The sequence below is a fragment of the Poecilia reticulata genome, linkage group LG21, assembly GCF_000633615.1.
Source record: "Poecilia reticulata strain Guanapo linkage group LG21, Guppy_female_1.0+MT, whole genome shotgun sequence".
NCBI lineage: Eukaryota > Metazoa > Chordata > Actinopteri > Cyprinodontiformes > Poeciliidae > Poecilia > Poecilia reticulata.
In genome coordinates, this window is record NC_024351.1 from 19584037 (window position 1) to 19603687 (window position 19651).

A 19651-nucleotide genomic window follows, 5' to 3' on the forward strand; every position below is an offset into this window, starting at 1 on the left:
ATTAAAATGTAAAGGAACAGATTGTTTTCTGTGAGAAGCTATTAAGTAAAAGACAGCTACAAAAATAAGACAATTTAGCAAAACATGAATTAATATTTAATTGTCAGTTTTTTTTATGTAATTAGAAATAATCCAAAAAATAAAAGTTGTGCCAGATGTAAACAAACTATTTGCTAGCCATACAGACAAACTAATTTAAACGTCAATGTTTACCAAGCACCCCAACAAGCAATATTAGTTTTTGAGTGGGAAAATAAGTCACTATATGGAAAAGGTTTACATTTATTTTAACTTATTCGGTGTCTAGAGGCGCGGATAAAAACATTGCGCAAGTTTGAACTTGATTTATATCCGATTTATTGGTGTGTTAATAATATGAAAACTGCTCAACAGATCACTTGTCGCATCATTTAAATATATTCTTCCTTACCTCAATTCAAACTTCTTTGTAGTCTGTTATGTGCTCTACTTTCTGTGCAGCAAAACACAGTTCACGCAGGATCATTTTATCAATAATTAATTGCGTGTCAAAATGAGCAGGAGGATGCTCCTCTTCTGTGCACTGCAGACGTTTGAACCGCGCTGATTGGCGTGCCGGGCTGCTGGAGGCCCGCGCTGCCACAGACGGCTCTGAATCGCAATAAGGAAGTGAGTGATACGTGCTAGCGTGGCGGAGGGATACACAAGACAACCTGCGGCCCCCCCTCCTCCCACTTCCCCGCTCTGGCCACGGCCGATATACACACTCCAAAAACCGCCAGTGGAACTCCATCTAAGGAACGAGCACACTCCTAGTCTGCTTCCACAGACCAACAAGCACACAACCCATTCGACATGGTACGTATAGTCATTCATTCTTTGTGCTAGGGGAGGGAAAATGGCGCTTCAAGTGTAGGTACACCTGCGTTATGAGTGCTTGCTGGTCGGAGCCTTGCTTTATACTCCATTTCTGTATTTGCTGTTCACTCATTGATTCCTGTTATGAGCGACTTGTATCCGTACAGGAGGCGGAAACTGCCGGGGAGGCGCATTTTGTATTTCAGCCGATTCGAATATTAAAATGGCCCTAATATTCGCCATTTTTTTGGCTTGTTCTTGCGGGTTTATGCCTGAAAATGTGCTCTACTATGCTTGATAACTGCGCAATTAGCTAGTTCATGGCCGCATGCTGCAGCTCGAATTAAAACTTGGACGACATTTGGAGGTGTCGGGGGAAACTGGTGTGCTATTCTGGGTTATTGTGGGATAATTCTGTTCATGAGCGATACGGTACTATTTTATTTTTTTTATTCAAAGCGCCTCCGGAGCACAGGCGTGTTGAGAGGGGGAAAAAAAACGTCTTGAAGTCGTACGCTTGTATTTTTCCTTCATATGGATTCACACGGCTCAAGATGTGCTTCATTTTTCGTTCTTTTTCTCGACACACACAAAGGTACAGTCTGGGTGAAGAAACTGTTTGGTTTCCACTTTTTCTTTTTTTTTTTTTTCGAGGGGTTGCACCATCGCGCCGCCGCCTCGTAGCTTCGCCTTGCCGCGCCTGAACCTCCGCGGTTCTCTTCGGTGCACCGCAACGAAAATTGACCATACCTATTCCGTAAACTTGCGAGGTCACATCTCTATCGATGGGAGCGGGAGGAGGGGAACTGTCGGAGCCGAAAACGAGGTCTGTCGGACGGTGTTCCGCCTCTCCCGCAGCCCTGCGAGGCTTTATCGCAGGCAAGCTGGGTTATCTAGTTGTGCTTATGTCTGCTGATTTGGTTGCCTCTTTGCAAATTTCTCGATATTATGCAAATATGGCACCTGTGGGAGTCGTGCAAGAAGCTCTGTGTAAATAAATACATGAACAGAAGGTGGAACAAGTTGAATCGACTTTTTCTTTTTCTTCATCTTCTGCACACCTAGCTGCCATCCTGCTGTACAGTTCCTAATAATTACGTATTCTGCATGTCACTCTGTTGCAGCTGACTTTCTGGTCATCTCCGTAGGCCTCGGTGACTTGCAGAAAAAAAAAAAATCCTTTTTTGGTGCACACATTAACTTGACATCTGCAGCACAGGAACTGGAAATGATCTGCATATTGCACAGAAGCCTCTCTGAGCCTTGAAGGAGTCCAGAAGCTGTAAACCTTTCAGCTCCGCTGCGATCAGATGACCAACGTACAGTATCAAGCTTCCATTCAGGTTCACGTTGCAGCGCTCTGCAGCAACCGGAGTATAAACCCACCAGCATCCATGAAAAGTTTCATTCCAACCCCCCCACCACCACCACCATCACCTTATCTAAGCCCACTCAGGTGGAAACGCTCCAACCACCCACCCCCCTCCACCAGCATTGAGGTGGAAGTATCGAGTAAGTGTGTCAAGGCCCTATCTTGTTCCTGCTCGTCCCTTGTTTGCTGATGTATGTTTAGTAACTCACGGCGCATCCGATACGCCGCGGTGAATAATTGATGTGTTTGGCAGCAACACCTAGCCCTGCCCTACACCTCCCCCCCTCCCCATGCGTCTCGGAGCTAAGGTGTCCCGTCTGCGGCGCGGCAGGCGGAGAGCCCCTGTCACCACAAGTCATATGGTGCACCGGTTCTTGTCGCTGCGCTCTCGAAGCATGGTGTTGTTTACACCACACACCCTACCTCTCTTTCTCTGTGTGTGTGTGTGGGGGGGGGGGGGGCTGCTTGGGCCTGAGGCCTCTCTGTCTTTTGTCCAGCTATGAAGAGAATTGCCCCACAGTGGAATGAACGCCCCGCCACCACTGCCGCTACTACCCCACACACACTTGGAGTCTTTGTTTCCCTCCTGAATGTTTTAGCTCGTCACACCCCTCTGTCTGGGCGATGGCTGCTTGATCCAGCTCAACAAACTGGTCGGCCACCTGCATAGTAGATCACAGAAAAAGAAAGATCCATGATTGGTACTTTTGTTGTCTAAAGGAGGAAATGCCAATTGCGTAAGAGCAAAAGAGGCCTGGGATGGAATGTGATTCTCACAGTGTGATAACGTCACCAACATACCCTGGTGTGTAGTGGTGTTTACACAGATTCAGACCCAAAAAAAAAGCAGGATTCCGTCGGTTTCATGTTCAACAGAATGGGAACACATTTCCCTACTGCTGCAAAAGTTATCCAACATTGATTTTTATTTTTTTTTCCTGAACAACACCAATTCCTGTTTTTCTTTTCTTTAGCTAGCGGTAACAAATTTACAAATTTTGCCAGACGATAAATTGTTCCAGAAGTTAAGTTAAACGACAACCTTGTTGTTTTGATGCCATTTTTGAGTAATATAACGTAATGCCAGAATAATGCGAGTACTCCCTTTTAAAGATCTGCAAACTTCAGTTTTGTACAGAACAGTCCACACTGCAACTGGGAAACATTTTACATATTCAAAATAAAACAAGCAATTAATAAAGCAGACATAAAAACCACACACACATCCAAAACCATAAATAAAATGGATTAAGGTCTTAAATAAAATTGCGATTCAAAAAATGTTAATAATGAAAAATTATCAAGCTCATTTTAATGTTAATTGCTTATCACGGCAGGCTTGCCTGATGCAATTTATTCACTTCCCGATACAATACTTTGCGTATTGGCCGATATGTTCCCAATACAATATCAACATCAATCCGAAATTACATATTACATATGTTGTCGTGTTAATTGCTAGAAAAAGGCTTGATCAAGTCATATTACTCAAGAGATCAATGGTCAATAATAGATATGACAACAACTGACCCATTCTTTAACCAGTGGATCAGTCTGTGGGATACAAGCACTGCTGAATAGAAATGCTGGGCTGGACTAAACGATTATTATACCTGATATTTTAGATGTCGCCCGATGTAATCTGATACTCATTTTTCATGCCAGCAACAAAAAACTATGTTTTTGAGGGGATATAAAAAACTGCACGTGCTGCAGTTTCCTTGATCAAAGTTTGATTAAAAACAAAACTAGAAAACGAAAAGGGGGGGGGAAAGAGCATCAATGTAAGTCTTTGTTGATGTGTTAACAGGTGAAAATTATTTTAGTATTTGAGGAAATAGGAAATATGAGTTGTCAATCACCGTGAAGGGAAAATTCTGGTTTAACAAGCTGATGTTTGCTTTTTAGTTATTGGGACCATCTGCTAAGGTGTTAGCTTAGCTTTACAACTATTGAGTGACGGTTTTCGCTCTGTTGGTTTTATGAAGTAAAATATTTCCAAATCGCGGAAAATATCAGGGGAAGAAACGGTTTTTTTTGTTTTTGTTTTTTTTTCCTCCACCAGCTGACCTGGATTGTGCAGCTACAGGAGGGGGACATCACTGTATCTTACAAAACTTCCCAACACCTCCTTTGATATGTCTGTAAAAGGCATTAAAGTAGGGCACTGTGATAAATCGATATCGCTTAATCAAATTTTTGGTATTTGATTGGTTAATATTTGAAAAAAAATAGGATTTTGTTTTTACCAATGCACTCACGTTTCCATAGTTCAGGAAACACAAGTGCAGGTTAGCACGCCCAAGGTCGCCATCTTGTTTGACGAGCATTATTCAAAGTCAATGGACTGTATTTAGACTTTGAATTCATGTCAATTCTATGATTGAAAATTCGCATCAGAATAAATTGGTGATATTATGAAAATTAAGTAGAACTCAACACGAAAAACAAAAAAATTAAGAGGATTTTTGAGCATCTTGTGAAGTTATACTTTGGTGTGTGTTTTACAGATGACACTTTTAACACATCAGCATCAAATCATTATTAGTAGCAGGACTTAAAATGATAACTGCTTCTGTCAAAGGGAGAATTCAAAACAACTTTGTCTTGCAATTTTAAGATGTTTTTTTTTTTCTGGTAAAATTGTCTTCATTTAATTTTTTTTTCCTCCTAATACAATTATTCAAAAATGTGCATAGCCTGACCCCAATTCTCCGACATACAACTCAGAGAAGGGGTGATTGAAACAAAACTACTTTTTGACTATGTTTTCTGTAGCTTTTTCTTTTAAAAAAGAAAAATTTAACTTGCATTGAAAAAAAATCTGACATTTTAATTTTAATCCATAGCCCAGCCCCATTTAAAGCAAGAAATGTTAGACCCTGGAAAACCTTAACACCAGGAACCAACACATGCCTGTTCCCGACCGGCTCATGGAGCTGCTTCCTGCCTGTTTGGACTGCTGCCATGGGCAACAGGGTATGCAGTCGACCCACTCAGGCCAGCATCCACAAACACACACAGATTCCTGTTCCCCTACAAGCTGTTATTTAGACCGACGGACGGTGAATCACAGGGAGTTTCCTCCGAACAATGAGAGTCGCCGCCACACAGAGAGGTGAAAGGGAAAAAAATAGGCCCGGCGTTGCTGCGGCACCAGAAGCCCTCGGCAGCTTGGGTCACAGCCAGGGGAGGAACCGTAGTGCTGAGTCACCAAACCCTTCTCCCCCCTCACACACACCCTGTTCAGTTTGGACAGACGGGAGGCAGGTAGAAGGAGAACATACAGAAATGGAATCTAGTTTGTTTCATTTTGGCTGCACAGAGGCGGAGCAAACGGTCACATTGTTGTTTATTGTAAGCTCAGATTGTCCTCACCCTTAAGTTTTAAATGTATCCATCTAAAATTAAGGCCTTAAAATGTCTTAAATTCACACAAAAAAGTAAGGGGGCCATAAAAACTTCATTTACAGGTCCTAAAAGGGCAGTGCTATTTTTTGATCTTCACATCACGATACGTTATTCTCTCATCAAAAACATGTTGTCTTGTTTTTTCATGCATGTTTGAGAAATCCTTTAGTCTCCCGTAGCAACCATTCAGCTGTGCAAAACACCTTGGTGGACCTAGCACCATCTTCGAGGACAATGCTCCTCCTTGGAGCGGCAGTTTCCAAGCTTACAGAGCATCCCTACCCCCAATCAACTCCTTCAGACTAGCCAGCAGCAATTAGCACTTGGTGGAACTGCGCATCTGTCCATTATACTGTAATTATAGTTCATTACAGGAGCTACTTTTCATTGCAAAGCTGGTAAAAATGGTTTTAAAGGATTAATGGAGAAATGTTGGGATGACTTCCTGAAGGCGGAGTTTCTTAGAGACAGAAGCCCAATTTTCAGATGGTAAAAGAAAATTTACTGCAGAATCTAAGTCGTATTTGATATAGGCATCAATATTATTACAACTAAAGTTAACATAGCTATTGATTGGCACTATGTACCTCTAAAACACATATTGTCCCTTTAAATGTTGAGGCATCTCATGAATGCAAACGTTGGAGCTGTAAACTTTATTATTGCGTTCGGAGACTTGAGGCAGTTGCAGCTACCGCCAACTAGCTGCTAATATAACCTAGCCAGCTGGCTTTTTTCATCATCAGTAAAGTGCAAATTTATCCCAGATGTTGGTCTTTGAGTCATCGGCTCACTTCTGTTGTACAATGCTGTTCATACAATCTTGTTCTAAAAGCTTGAAACTACTACTATATAAAATTTGTGATTTTCTTTTGGTCCAATTTTGTTGTGATACAAATCTTAAATTTAATTAATGGTCTCAAAATATCCTAAATTTGCGTCGGTGAAGCTTGCAGAAACCCTGGACTCATTCAGTCGGGTCATCTAATCATTCAAAACTCGACTACGTACCGATCGATACCTGCCGCCGCCCGGTCCACTGCGACGAGACGCCTCTCTGTTTGAGAGGAGCAAAAGGTCGGCTGGCAGCGGTCATGTGGCACTCTGCTAAATGCCAACCCAGCCTAAACTAATCTAACCCTTATGCAACAAATTCAATTTGCTGACTTAATTTCCAAAATGGAGCGGCCTCGTCTCGGAGCGCCGCACTCGTTACGAGGTCCTGGTCTCCGGGAGTCACAGGACTCCGGGATGATTTCTTCATTGCATCAGCACGAGAAACACTCCATAAACACGCAAACGTAACAATGGAAGCAGGGCTGGGCGATTCAGAGGAAACGCAGGGATGGAAAGTATTGGTGTGGAGGAAGACTGCCATTAGTGTCTGTGTATATAAAAGAGTTGCTCTGTGTGTGTTCCCCCTCCTCTTTACTGCCAAGTACACGGATGTCAGTCAGACTGGTCTGTTAACAATGATAATAAAAATACCTCCAGTCATTTACACCAGTAGCTGTTTCTTCACACTTTTATTCTAGTCTTTTCTTTCTTTTTTGATGAGATTAAAAAGAGGGTGGGAGCTAGTTGGTTTGGAAGCATTTAAAGCTTGTGTGAGTCAGCCATGATGGAAGCCAAGATGGGAGGGAGGGCGACCGCACCAGGCTAGCCGGTTGGTCTTTAGGCAACGCTTCATCCATAAGCAATTTATCAATTAATCACATGATAAATTAAAATGAGCTCAGTCATTTCCATTGTGGTGATTAGTATTTTTGGAAGGTCAAATTTTGTTTACAGACAGTCCATTTTAGTCATGGTTTCGTTTGTGTGTGGTTTGTATTTTTTTGTTTGTTTTTGGCTCCGTTTTATTTATTTTGAATGTTTAAAATATCTTCTAGTTACAGAGTTAAAGTTCTTTACAAAATTAAGGTGTTGAGAGTTTGAGAGAGCGAACTTGCATAATTGTGCCATTGTCAACATGCTTCTTAAAAAAGGTCTCAAAACGACAATATTATCGTTTATCGCAGTAATTACTGGGGCTATGTATTGTCCAGCAAAATCTGTTCTCATGAAAGGCCTACTAATCTCTTTGTTACAGTATCTTGAAGTCTTGTTGCCTGCTTATTTTTTCTTAATTTTTCTTTTTGTCAATATCTACCTCCTTCTTTTTAATCTTTCAAACAAGACAGCTATTCAGAAACTGCTTTGATAAGCCTTTACTGTCTGGGCAAGCCAGGTCCAATAACTGATTCTATTTTATGCCAACGTTGGACTGGAGACGGATTGTTTCAAAACGACAAAAAAATCCTGCCACTCCTGCAGATTAAAGTCCTTCAGTGTTATGCTGGAGGAGTTTGTTTTGTCTACATGTATGAAGATAAATTAACACAGCACTGCCCCACCCCTACTTGTTGCTGTGCACTGCTAGCTGATGGAAAGCTTCTATACGTTCTCCCCTGCTTTCCAGCAATATGAATTTGGCTGCTTGTAAATATTTGGGGAAATGGAGATGAACAACCAAGCAGTTTGTCACTCTCTTGATTGTTGCTGATTTGAGCCCAAAAATTAGGGCTGAAACGATTGATTGCGATTAATTGATTATTGAAATCGTCAACTAATTTAGAAATTGTCAACTGGAGTACACAAACTCCAAAACAAGGATATTTGCTGAAAAAATAACATGCGTCAGAGCAGTAATTAAGCCAAAACTGTAAACATGTATATACATTTTCCATATAAGGTTAAAAAATTTATAAAAGTAAGGCTTTTGTCTATAAATATTTTCTACTCAAAATGATCTATTAAGCAGCTTTTGCTGTCCAATCATTAATCAATGCATCCTTTTCTACAAATGATCAGGCGTTCACTAAATAATGTCATTGTGTTTTAGGCAATAAAATGTTTGGGTTTTTTTTCTCTCTTTTTTTTGTTGCATTTTTAAGTGTATTTTAATGCATAAAAATGGCTGAAGTGGTTAAATGAAAAATCTTGCAGAATACACAAATTTTCTATCTGCTTTATCATCAGAATTGTCAATTAATTGTCAGAATAATTAATGGTCTGAATAATCACTTGCCAAATTAATTGTTAGTTGCAGTTGCACATAAAACGAATCATTTTTAGTTTCCTTGTGGCCTTTATTTTGAAGTTAATAGGTTGAGTGGAGATATTTTGCTCTGACTTATAGCCTGTAAATATGAGCCATCCATCCTCACCGCTACGTCCCAACATATCAAAACTGCTATTTAAAAAAAAAAATTCCAGCCTTGTTAAAAATATTTGCTTTTGTATGTGTTTGACCTCCATAGAGTAGATTGCAGTGGAGCCAGTCAGGGTGGGGCTTCATGGGGAATTTCAGATATCTGACATGCTTTCCTTGTTGACTAACCAGTCTGTTCTCCCTCTCCTCCCCCCCTCAACCACAGGCTGACCAACTAACAGAGGAGCAGATTGCAGGTACGAACTCCTTCCACTCCCAACAAAACTTTGCTCCTTGTTATTTTGTTTACTGGCTCTCGGTGGATTAAATCCAGCCCCGCGTTATTCAATAAAGTCCAGCAGTCGTGTAAGGTAATGTCTCTCATTAGGCGTTCTGGCTGCTTCCACGTCACATGAAGGGAAACAGAACATTGAAGGACTTGGCAGCAGGCTGTCCCTTCCCTTCCCTTGGCAGATCATTAGCTGTTCAAAATGAGCAGTACATAAGGGGATGAAGTATTCACAGCAGTTATGAGTCACAACTGCAACCTACAAAGTCGCACTGAATAGACACTTTTTCGTCCAGGCCTCTGATTGGTCTCAAACACAATAAGCACCTTTATGTTCTCACCATAAAGACACAACGTGGCGCTTTGGTCTAAAACTGGAAGCTCTTGTTTCTTTTCAGCCGAACCGCATTTTGTGCTTAATTAGCTGGCGCTAAGACCCCCAAGGCTAAAGCTCCATACTGCCTCCCTGCTGCATGTATTTAGTTGTTTTAAAACTTTCTGACTGTCACAAGGTCAGCTGGATTTCTGGGGAGAGTCAAAGCTCATCAGATTCACAACGGCGTTCCAGACGATCCCAATCGGAAATCTTTTAGCCGCTGGAAAGTCCTGGTGTGACCCGTCTGCGTTTGCCTAACTCAGACATGTTTCCCTCCTCTGACCCCACAGAGTTCAAGGAGGCTTTCTCCTTATTTGACAAGGATGGCGACGGAACCATTACCACCAAAGAGCTGGGCACCGTCATGAGATCGCTGGGCCAGAACCCCACAGAGGCCGAGCTGCAGGACATGATCAACGAGGTGGATGCTGACGGTCAGTGGCACACGCTTGTTTCGTTTCAACTGTTGCTCATTTTGCTTTTCCTGACCAGTTCAGAAAAGAAACGTGCTGGAGATTTTGTGATGAAAGTTTGGAATCACACCAAAAATGAAGAAGTTACAATATGAGGCTTATTCCGGCATCAAATCGGATGTCAGACTCACAAAATTTGATGTTGCACTGCAAAAACACAAAAATCTTACCAAGTATTGTTGGTTTAGTTTCTGGTGGATATATATCTTGGTACACTTGAAGTAAAATAAAACTTTTAAGTATTTTTTTCAGCAAGATATAGGAGCTTTTTTAAGTCAATAATTCTTTGAAATTGATGGAAAAACACTAGTTCTACTGGTAGATTATTTCACTTATAACTATTAGTTTTTCATCAGCATTAAGGAATCTTTTACTCAAAACAAGCTCCTACATTTTGCTGAAAAGTTACCTGTTGTTTTTGTCTCATTTCAAGTGTACCAAGATATCTACACTAGAAACTAGACCAAAAATGCATTGTAAGAGTTTGCAGTGTAGCTGGAGCATTTAAAGTGAAAATCTTAGCTATGATGCATTCAATGAAAAGGAAGAACGGGCTGATGATGACTGGAGCCAATTATGGAAAACATGTCTGGTTTAATTGATTAAAGTATCCCTACTGCCATTTTTTAAGCAGAATTTCACAATTTTCTTAATCAAATTGACAATCATCCTGTTCTACAACAGTGTCTTCAGTCAGAGGCTTCAGTAGAACCTCTGTAATAAAGACTGCTACAGGAGAACTTACCTTCCCACATCCATCAGCTTCTACAATAACTCTTTAAAGAATCTCGAATAATATGAGTTATAACATCTAATTTACCTTTGGGCTCAATAAACTGTTTAAAAATTGGATTGAATTTGAAAATGTAAACTTTGGAGTTGTAAAAATGAACTAAGCTACTTAGGAGTTGAAATTCTCTTGCAGTTTTCCTCAACACCACAATCCAACATGGTGGCCGTGCATATAGAAAATAGTGGGCAGGCACAAAGTACTGTGTAGCCTCCTTTAATGAACATGTTGCTAGTGCTACTAAAAGTAGTTGACCATTTGAGGAAGCGAATCAAACTGGGGTTTTTCCCAAAAGTTTTTAAGGTTTTATTGGCTCCAGTGGCCTTTATTTGATAGTTAATTGACTGGAAAGTGGGAAATGAGAGAGGGGGAAGACATGTGGCAAAGGTTGCCAGGTCGGGAATCGAACCTGTGACGGCCACGTTGAGGACTAAGGCTTCCCATATGAGGGTTGTGCTTAACCCCTACGCCACCACAGCACACCCCAGGTTTCCCAAAAGTTCTGAATGCCGCTGCAACTTGAACTCAGCAAAAGTTACCACTAAAACTCCTCCTTGGTTCAGTTCATCTGTTCACATTTACCTTGTAAATATTTGCTGCCAACATTTTTCGGCACGTTGAGAACCGTGGGGTTCATTTGCATGGGTCATGTTCAGTCAACCAAAATGTGTCGCAGGAAACGGCGAGTGCTCTGCTCTGGCCCACATGCTGGCAAATCCCCAAATTTTGCAAGCGAGGTGGAAGGCTTTTTAATATTTAGGTTAATATGATGCTCCCTCGTTTTTAATCTGCAAAACGACCGTCAGCTGCTACAGGAGCGCAGAAAGTGAGCACTCCCAACCCATTTTTCTTCTTGGGGAATTAATTTGAGTTGCTGCTGTTGTCTGAGGGATACGGCTGTGATTTTTCTGTCATTGCGTGACTTTGGTGGTTAGACCCTCCCCCTCCGTTACAGATAACAGGGGATTAGCTGAGGCATCCATTATTGTCCTGCCTCCAAACACATCAGCTGTGTTGTTGCCCATCTCCCTGCGTTTCTCTGCCAACTGTTCGCCAACTGTCCGAGCCAACTGGCGGGCCAGGTTTATTGTCAGATGACGTATCCCTCTGTGTCAGCGGTTTAGTCACTGTGTGTTCAGCTCCATCCGAGTCCACAATGTCATTGATATGGATGAGCAGGTGGAGTTTTCAGAACAAGCCATGTGTCAAAGAGTCGGCGTTGCTCCTCGGCGCTGCACGATCACAGCCGCCGTATTAGCAATTAGCGCTTTTAATTTACAGGAAGGCGCTAATGGACCAGCCAGAGATCAGTTATTGTGATAAATGATAATATTGTTTTTTTTGTTGTTTTTTTTTTAGAGCATTTTCAAGTAATATGATGGTAATGGCATAAAGAAGCAAGAACACATTCTCCTTCAAAAACACACTAGTTGTCAAACTGTTTTTGGTAGAGAGAAAAGAGAAAACCAATAAATTATGCAAATGGAAATTATTGTGCTCGTTTTAATTTATTGTGTGATTTATTTCTTATTGTGACGGGCCTACACTCAAATTATTAACTATCAAAACTAACCATGTTCGGCTTATAAACACTTCAAACAACAAAAACATAAACTCAACCAAAAACTGCTCCAATTAGTTAATAAAAATTAGTAGGTCAGACTGAAGCAATTAATCATAATTAATTGATTATTGAAATCATTAACTAATTTAGTAATGGGTTAATTAACTGGGGTGTACAGACTCAAAAAGAGGTAATTGCTGAAATAACAGCCAGAGCAGTTGCATCCAATGGGGTACAAGGGTCCAGCGCAGGACCAGGTGCCAAAAACCACAGCTAAATAAATCTCCAGTTCCAGTTTTATGTTGTGAATCCAAAACCAAAATGTTGTACCCAAATATGCAGAATGATATAAAAACTGTATGGGGGAAAATATGTAGAAGTTTGAGTCTGGAAAAGTAGGGAATGTAGAAAATGAAACATGCCAATTCCCCAACGCGTTGGCCTTGTGACAGCTTATAGGAACCACATTGATCAGAATAAATCAATTGCCCCTTTAGTCATAGATTATCCTGCCACCCTCGCGAGTTGCATTTAAGAGCCAACACACACGCACACCATCACCAACATCCCCTTGTTCTGCCTCTGCCTCCCTTGGCTGATGCAATCTAGGTCAGACGGCAATGAAGCTAGTAATGGAAAATAAAAGTGGTTACATAAGGCCTCTCTGCCCGCTGTACATCCAGTACCCCATTGGATGTGAGCCGGCCCATTGAAAATCAGCTTTATTTACCAAACAAGCGGACGATGACGAGCGCCAAGCAAGGCGGACGAAGCGGCATCTTTGCGACGCGTTTGGAAAACGTGATCTGGGAAGAACACGGACACTGGTTTCTGACCGGTTTTGGCCGTTCTGTTACACAACCTGCTGTTAACATGCGATAAAGCAACATGCACCCCAAAACGAATCACTCTCCATTACACAATCCCACCGCTGTGGGGGGAGGGGGGCTAACGCGATGACCACACGTACGAGTGTGCCGAGATGTCTCAACCATCTATAGTTTGCGTCAGCACCTCTTATGTGTAATCGCACCATCTCCCACTCGGTTCACTCCTTATATTCTCTCCTCTTCACATCTCTGTCGCCCACTCACTTCCTTCCGCCCTCTCTCTCCTTTTTTTCTTTTTCTCCCACCATCTTCTCTCTCTTCTAGTCTGCCTTCTTCCCCATCTTCATCCTTCCTCGCCGATCTAGAACAAACAGCCAAGCATTCCCATCCCCCTTCCTTTCCCCTCAGATTGTGTTTTTCCAGTTGAGCTTGTACCGTTATCCCTTCACCAGTCTTCCTTGTTGCTGCTTTTCAGACGGTCACCTCTGGTCATGAGATCACCATTTGCCCCCATCACACCACCGCATCCCTTTTTGTTACACACCCACAGTCTTTAGTTGGTTACTTGTATGTCTTGCAAAGACTGCTCTCTCATTGGTTAATCAGCCAAACAAACTCGCCCCAGAACCAATTGCTTTAGCTCCTTTAATTAATTCGTGTTCCAGACATTTTACTTGATTCAGGATGTCGTGCATCCTTAACAAATACTTTTATCTAAAATTAAGGCATTGGAATGCTGTTATTGCATTTTAGACAACAAAAAGATTATTTTCTTATTTAAAAAATGAATTGAATTGTTTGTGTATTTGCAACTTTTAATGTGTTTCTGATATTGTATGAAACAGGCTTAAGTGGTTAAATGAAAAATCTGTAGAATGTGTCAATCCAACTAATCATCTAGATTAATCAATTACTTAAAATCAATAGTTGCAGCCCTAATTATAGACCTTATACCTTGTCGTGGCAGCGTTGCTTAATCTAGAACATTCTAAGCAGTTTTTTTTTGTTTTTTTTTTTCCTGTCAGGTTAAAGTTTGAGTCACGCAAAAACATCTTTATTGCTTTCTGTGACTCAACTTGGTTGATGCTAGCGCTAACAAGCTGCTAATATATCCTTACTAGCTAGGTTTTCTGCATCTGTCGTGGGAAAGTGCAGTTTTATTGCCAGTGGGCTTGATGACGTTTGTCTTCGCCATTGGCTAACTTCTGTTGCCAGCCCATACGAAGCTAGGTGCATTCTATGCAAGAAAGGTTGGCAACAATGATGGTTAAGGCTGGAGAGAATCACAAAATGAGGTGAAACCTGCAGAAGCCCTGTATTTCTGTGTATTTCTTTCCCTTTATTTATATTTGATGATGGCTAACAGTTCCAGGTCTAGATGAAAGGAAGCTCTCATTAGATTCCCCCTCCTGCCATGGAGCCTATGAGCTCCTTCCAGTCAGGAGAGTCTGATCCCAGTTTAATCCTGTTGTGACAACGGCTACATGGATATTGATCCGACAGTACACACACATGACACTACCGGCACAGCAGCTGCCGTTAGGGCAACCTGAAGCGAAGCCACTCATTCATTCATTCTGGCTCTCACAGAGTCGAGGATGTGCAGCTGTAGCATCTGGTTTGAAGTGCAGAATCCTGATTTCTCTCCATACCCAATTCATTCAAGATCCTTAAAGGAATACACATATGACTGGGCTATTTTATTCATTCATCAAATTTTTGATTTTTGAAGTTTATATGTTTGGAAAATCTGGATTTTTTTTCACCAATGTGTGTTTCCATAGCTTCCATATCTTGTTTGACAAGCATGTTCATTTTGAATTTGAATTTAGGTCAACTCTATGACGAAATACTAGAGTCAGGCCAAAATGGTTTGTTTTTCTGAATGCAAAATTAATGTCATGTTAAAAGAATGAAGTCGGAATTACAAAATTTCTTAAGAAATTTAAAAGGGACCCGCTAAAGTGTGCATGTCAATTGGAATCCAGTATTCTAATGTAGATAATTAGCTAAAGTGCTATGGTTGGCTTCAGTTGTGTTGGTAGCATGTGTCTGACGTGTCAGTAACAAGTAAGTAAATACCAATGTGGACGCTCATCGACTTGCTCTATTCAGTATGCTATATGTGACTAATATATCAACAATTAGCTAAAATTATTATTTTAGCTGTAAGGCTAATATTAGCATGGGGCTATCACTAGCATGTAGAGCAACTAGCATACTGACTAAAAGTGACATATATTACTCAATATGCAAACATTAGTGTATAAGCTAAAATTAGCTGACAGGCCAAGGTTAGGTTAAATGTTCAATAGCATGTGGGTTATCACTAGCATGTTGACTTACTCCATTGAGTATAATATGATAATTATCCAAAATGTGTATTTTATCTTTAATGCTGAAATAAGCTAAGGAAAACTAATTTATTTGAGGTTGTTGTTTTTTTTCCCATCATACGACTTTTTTGTAATTTCAAGACGTCCTTATAAATTTGTGTCATTATTCTGTAAATGCTCACTAAATTCTCATAATTAAAAACAATTAACACAGCACGGCCCGTTGTACAACTTGCACAAGGGATGATTAAAAGCCTTTTTTTTTTAATATATTTTGTCATTTGTAAATTCTTTTTCAGAAAAGCGAGCCGATTTAAAATCTGATCAGACAAATAAAAATTTAAAAAAAGCATCCCACACTTTTCAACATTTTCGGAGCAGTGTGTTGTTTTTCTTCCAATTCGCAACGGTGATGGATCAGGTCCAGAGCTGCGGCCTCTAAAGAGCTAAACCACTGGATGAACGTTTTCAGTCAGCTGCTTCTCATCAGCCAAATGCTGATATAATGTCATTATTTCGGCTGATCACTCGCCTTTTAACTGATTGCCATATTTGATGATTAAACGGGCCTCCTTGACTCGCTCCTTTCCAGGCAACGGAACCATCGACTTCCCTGAGTTCCTGACCATGATGGCCAGAAAAATGAAGGACACAGACAGCGAGGAGGAGATCCGCGAGGCTTTCCGGGTATTCGACAAGGTACGGAAATATCGCAAGCAGAACCTCTGCTGGAATGCGGTGACTTGAGGAGAAAGAAAACGGAGAAAAAGTTGTTGTTGGTGTTTTTGTTATGAAATCATTTTAGTCTTTTTACTAAACAATAAGCTGCAAGATGAATTCTTTCACTTTCTTCCAGGACGGGAACGGCTACATCAGCGCCGCAGAGCTGCGCCACGTCATGACGAACCTCGGGGAGAAGCTAACAGACGAGGAGGTGGACGAGATGATCAGAGAAGCAGACATCGACGGAGACGGACAGGTCAACTATGAAGGTATGGGATCACCGAAAATGAAATGCATGATTTTTTTTTTTTTACAAATGGGGGATCAGACTGAAGCTCATGTCTCCAAGCTAACTGTGTCCTGAATCTGGAAAGTGTGGCGTGATTTTTATGTTGACTTTTTTTTTTTTTTTTTTTTACTCTCATCAATAAACAATACCAAAAATGTGAGATAAGTACAAACCTCCCAATAGTTTTAGATCATCATCTAAAATGTTGGATAAGGAGAGTTATTAAAAAGTAACAAAAAGGACTGATCTTCCTTCCCCACTTTAAAACACGGTGGTGGCATTATCATGCTGTGTGAATGCTTTCCTATAGCAGGGACAGGGAAGCTGGATGGAGCTGAATAAACACTTAAGTTTTAACCAGGGATGCACCGATCCACTTTTTTCACTTCCGATACCAATATTTGATTAGTATCGACTGATGCCGATCCAATCCAACAGTGCTGGATTAACTTAAAATGTTTCCTTTATTCTAAATTAATTTGATATCGCTGCACCAGTACAGCACACTTAAATACACCAATAGCTTTACAAGTTTGGTCCAACATGTAAAAATAACTTTAATTTGTTCAGTCAGTTCAATTAGAAGTATAACGGCCAATGGAAAATAAATAATAAAGAAACTGAAATTGACAAAAAAAAAAAACACCCAAAAAAATAGGTTGACTACTTTGGTCAAACATGTAAACATGTTCTTGCTCTTGTAAATAGTTGAGAAAGTACAACTAGGAATTCAAAATATAATGCAAAATAATGATGAATGACACAGCTCAGAACAAACCATAGAATTAGACTGAATATACCTGCCACACTCCAAACCAATACAGATATCGGTATCGGATCGGTGCGTCTCTAGTTTTAATTATACTTTTCAGAAACCGAAGCTTCACGACGATGCACTGCTTTGAGTTTCTCTGTTGCACAACATCCAGATTACAACACATCGATTGTCATAACGTGACACCGTCTCAGCAGAGTCTCGCCGTATCGGCGCACGTTCTCTACGACGTTTATCGTTTTAGCTTGTGTGTGTACCGCTGCCGCCCTGCGCACAAAGCCCTGCGTTTTTAATCATGGCGGTTTAATGAGCCAAACGCAGAAGCTGTTTGGAGGAGGGGGGTCAGTAATTAGGATGTGTGTTCTGAACCTGCTCAGCTTGATGAAAAAATTAATAAAGCATTTAACAATTTAGCAGGTGACTGCCCATCGCGGCAGAGCCGTAAAGCTGATGACCTCATTGTCCTCTTTTTTTTTTTTCTTTTTTGTCTCTCCAGAGTTTGTACAGATGATGACCGCAAAGTGAAGCTTGCCCGCCCCGTCCTGACCCCCCTCACCCTCCCCTCTTAGAAGAAAACAAAACAAAAAAAAAACAGGAAAAAAATGTTTTACTTACCTCTTGGAAGAAAATGTTCATTTATTCATACTGTTTCTGTATAGAAAATAATTGAATGTTGACTTAAAATATCCTTCTGTCCACACAGGAAAAATATGTAAAAAAAAAAAAAAAAAATACAAAAAATGCATGAAAATGATGGTTAGTGATTCTGCACCCTCTCTCCCGTCCCCCCCTTCCCCCCCAACATGAAGATCAGTTTAGCATCAGTACGAGTAAAAACAATAACAAACCCTGTAACTACGACCTTCAGACTAAATTTAAAGCATCAGGCCAACTCCTCCCAGCTCCATATGCTCGTGGTAACCGTCTGGGCTGGCCATCTCTCTTCTTCTTCTTCTCTCTCTGTTTTCTGTTCTTCATGCATGCAGCTTGAGACCGGAGCACTAACCTCCACCCAACCAACTCATCAGTCCCCCCTCCGGACTACCAGAGCGTGCTGATTCCACTATAAGCTGTCCTCTTGTTGGTTTGGTACAGTTTTTTTTATTATTATTTTGTATTCGCAGAGGAACCCTGTACTGTTAGTTGAGAGAATATACCAGGTTCTAACTTAAAAGCATTAAAGTGGAATGGGATTTAATTGTATGCTAGATAAAGAGAAAAAAATTGTACAAAAAAATGACATTTTAAAGCGTTTGGCATGTTTTTATGTTATTCGGACGGCCATCTTAGTAGTCGTTTGTCCTTCCCTTCGCAAAAGGAGGGGAGGAGTTAGTCTTACAGTGAGCTTTTTTTTTTCTTCTTTTCGCTGAGATGGAGTGTCTGTCCTCTTTTTCTTGCAAGAGAGAATCACTGGCCTTCACGTTTCTTTTCTTCTGTTGTTTCGACTCAGACGGGGAGCATAGTGAGGGGGCGACGCCGTGTTTGCCGGCGCCGCGTCGAGTCTGCGCAACTGTTCGTCCTGAGTTCAGTTTACATTCATTCCAAGTTGTACATGCTAGTCTTTAATTATTTTTTTTTTTTTCAAATAAAAGACCATAAACTTCAAAATGTCTCGTGTCATTTTTCTTATGCTCTATTATAAAAGCGATCACTGAAGACGGCATAACAAGTCTGTATGTTGTTTACCTGACTAGACAAATGTGTCAACATTAAAACGATTACAATCAGCTCCATGTGCCATGTCTTTGGGTGAGCTGTGCTGTGTCAAACTGTGTGAAGGGAGTGTGTTTGCCTTCGCGTTCAACTGTGGATACACACACACGCATCTATGCCAGCTCTCTTCCCTTCTAAGAAGACCCAGCTGGTTGCTAGGCAACAGGAGCATGCTGGAACTGGGATGTTGGAGGAGGAGGAGTTGGGGGTGGAAGGGTTGGAAAGACAAGTGGGAGTTTGAATAAACCCTCCTGCTTCTGCTGATGACTCCATGTTGGCTTGTCCTAGTGAGGCAAACCAGGCCAAAGCACTACTGGGTTTGCGCTGCTTCATTATCCTCTGCACTGACTGCAACACTTGCAGGGCATTACTCTTAAATATCTACAAACTTGGGAGTCGCATCACTTTCGCTGTAAGGGGAGTGTTGTTTGAGCATGTGTTGGCCGGCTCTCCACCCACGCCGCAGCAAGAAGGAAACACTTGCACATATGCCTTTAAGAGAACGAAAAATCACCCAGAGAGGAGAGATTCTGCTTTCAAGGGAACAAATATGGATTCTATGTTCTCTAATCTGTCATATCATAGGAAAGGCGCATGTGCATCCTTAAGTCTTAAATTCTTCTTTTTTTCATTAAGTGGCCAGTGATGTTTTCCAGTCACATTGTATTTTATATTAAAAT

General features: G+C 41.0%; 1 protein-coding gene across 1 annotated transcript; it reads left to right on the plus strand.

Annotated features, from left to right (window-relative positions):
• Positions 1-753: 753 nt before the first annotated feature.
• On the plus strand, positions 754-18440 carry LOC103457807 (calmodulin). Its single transcript, XM_008398220.2, has 6 exons — positions 754-837; positions 9040-9070; positions 9769-9912; positions 16064-16170; positions 16328-16463; positions 17755-18440. Exons 1-6 carry the CDS (start codon positions 835-837, stop codon positions 17781-17783), a joined length of 450 nt encoding a protein of 149 aa, XP_008396442.1. The 5' UTR covers positions 754-834; the 3' UTR covers positions 17784-18440.
• Positions 18441-19651: the final 1211 nt, after the last annotated feature.

What these genes read in the sequence shown, in the direction of transcription:
- LOC103457807 (XM_008398220.2), top strand. An exon ending in AACAGAGGAGCAGATTGCAG is followed by an intron (nt 9,071 to 9,768) that starts GTACGAACTCCT and finishes CTGACCCCACAG; the next exon opens with AGTTCAAGGAGGCTTTCTCC. An exon ending in CGGACAGGTCAACTATGAAG is followed by an intron (nt 16,464 to 17,754) that starts GTATGGGATCAC and finishes TTGTCTCTCCAG; the next exon opens with AGTTTGTACAGATGATGACC.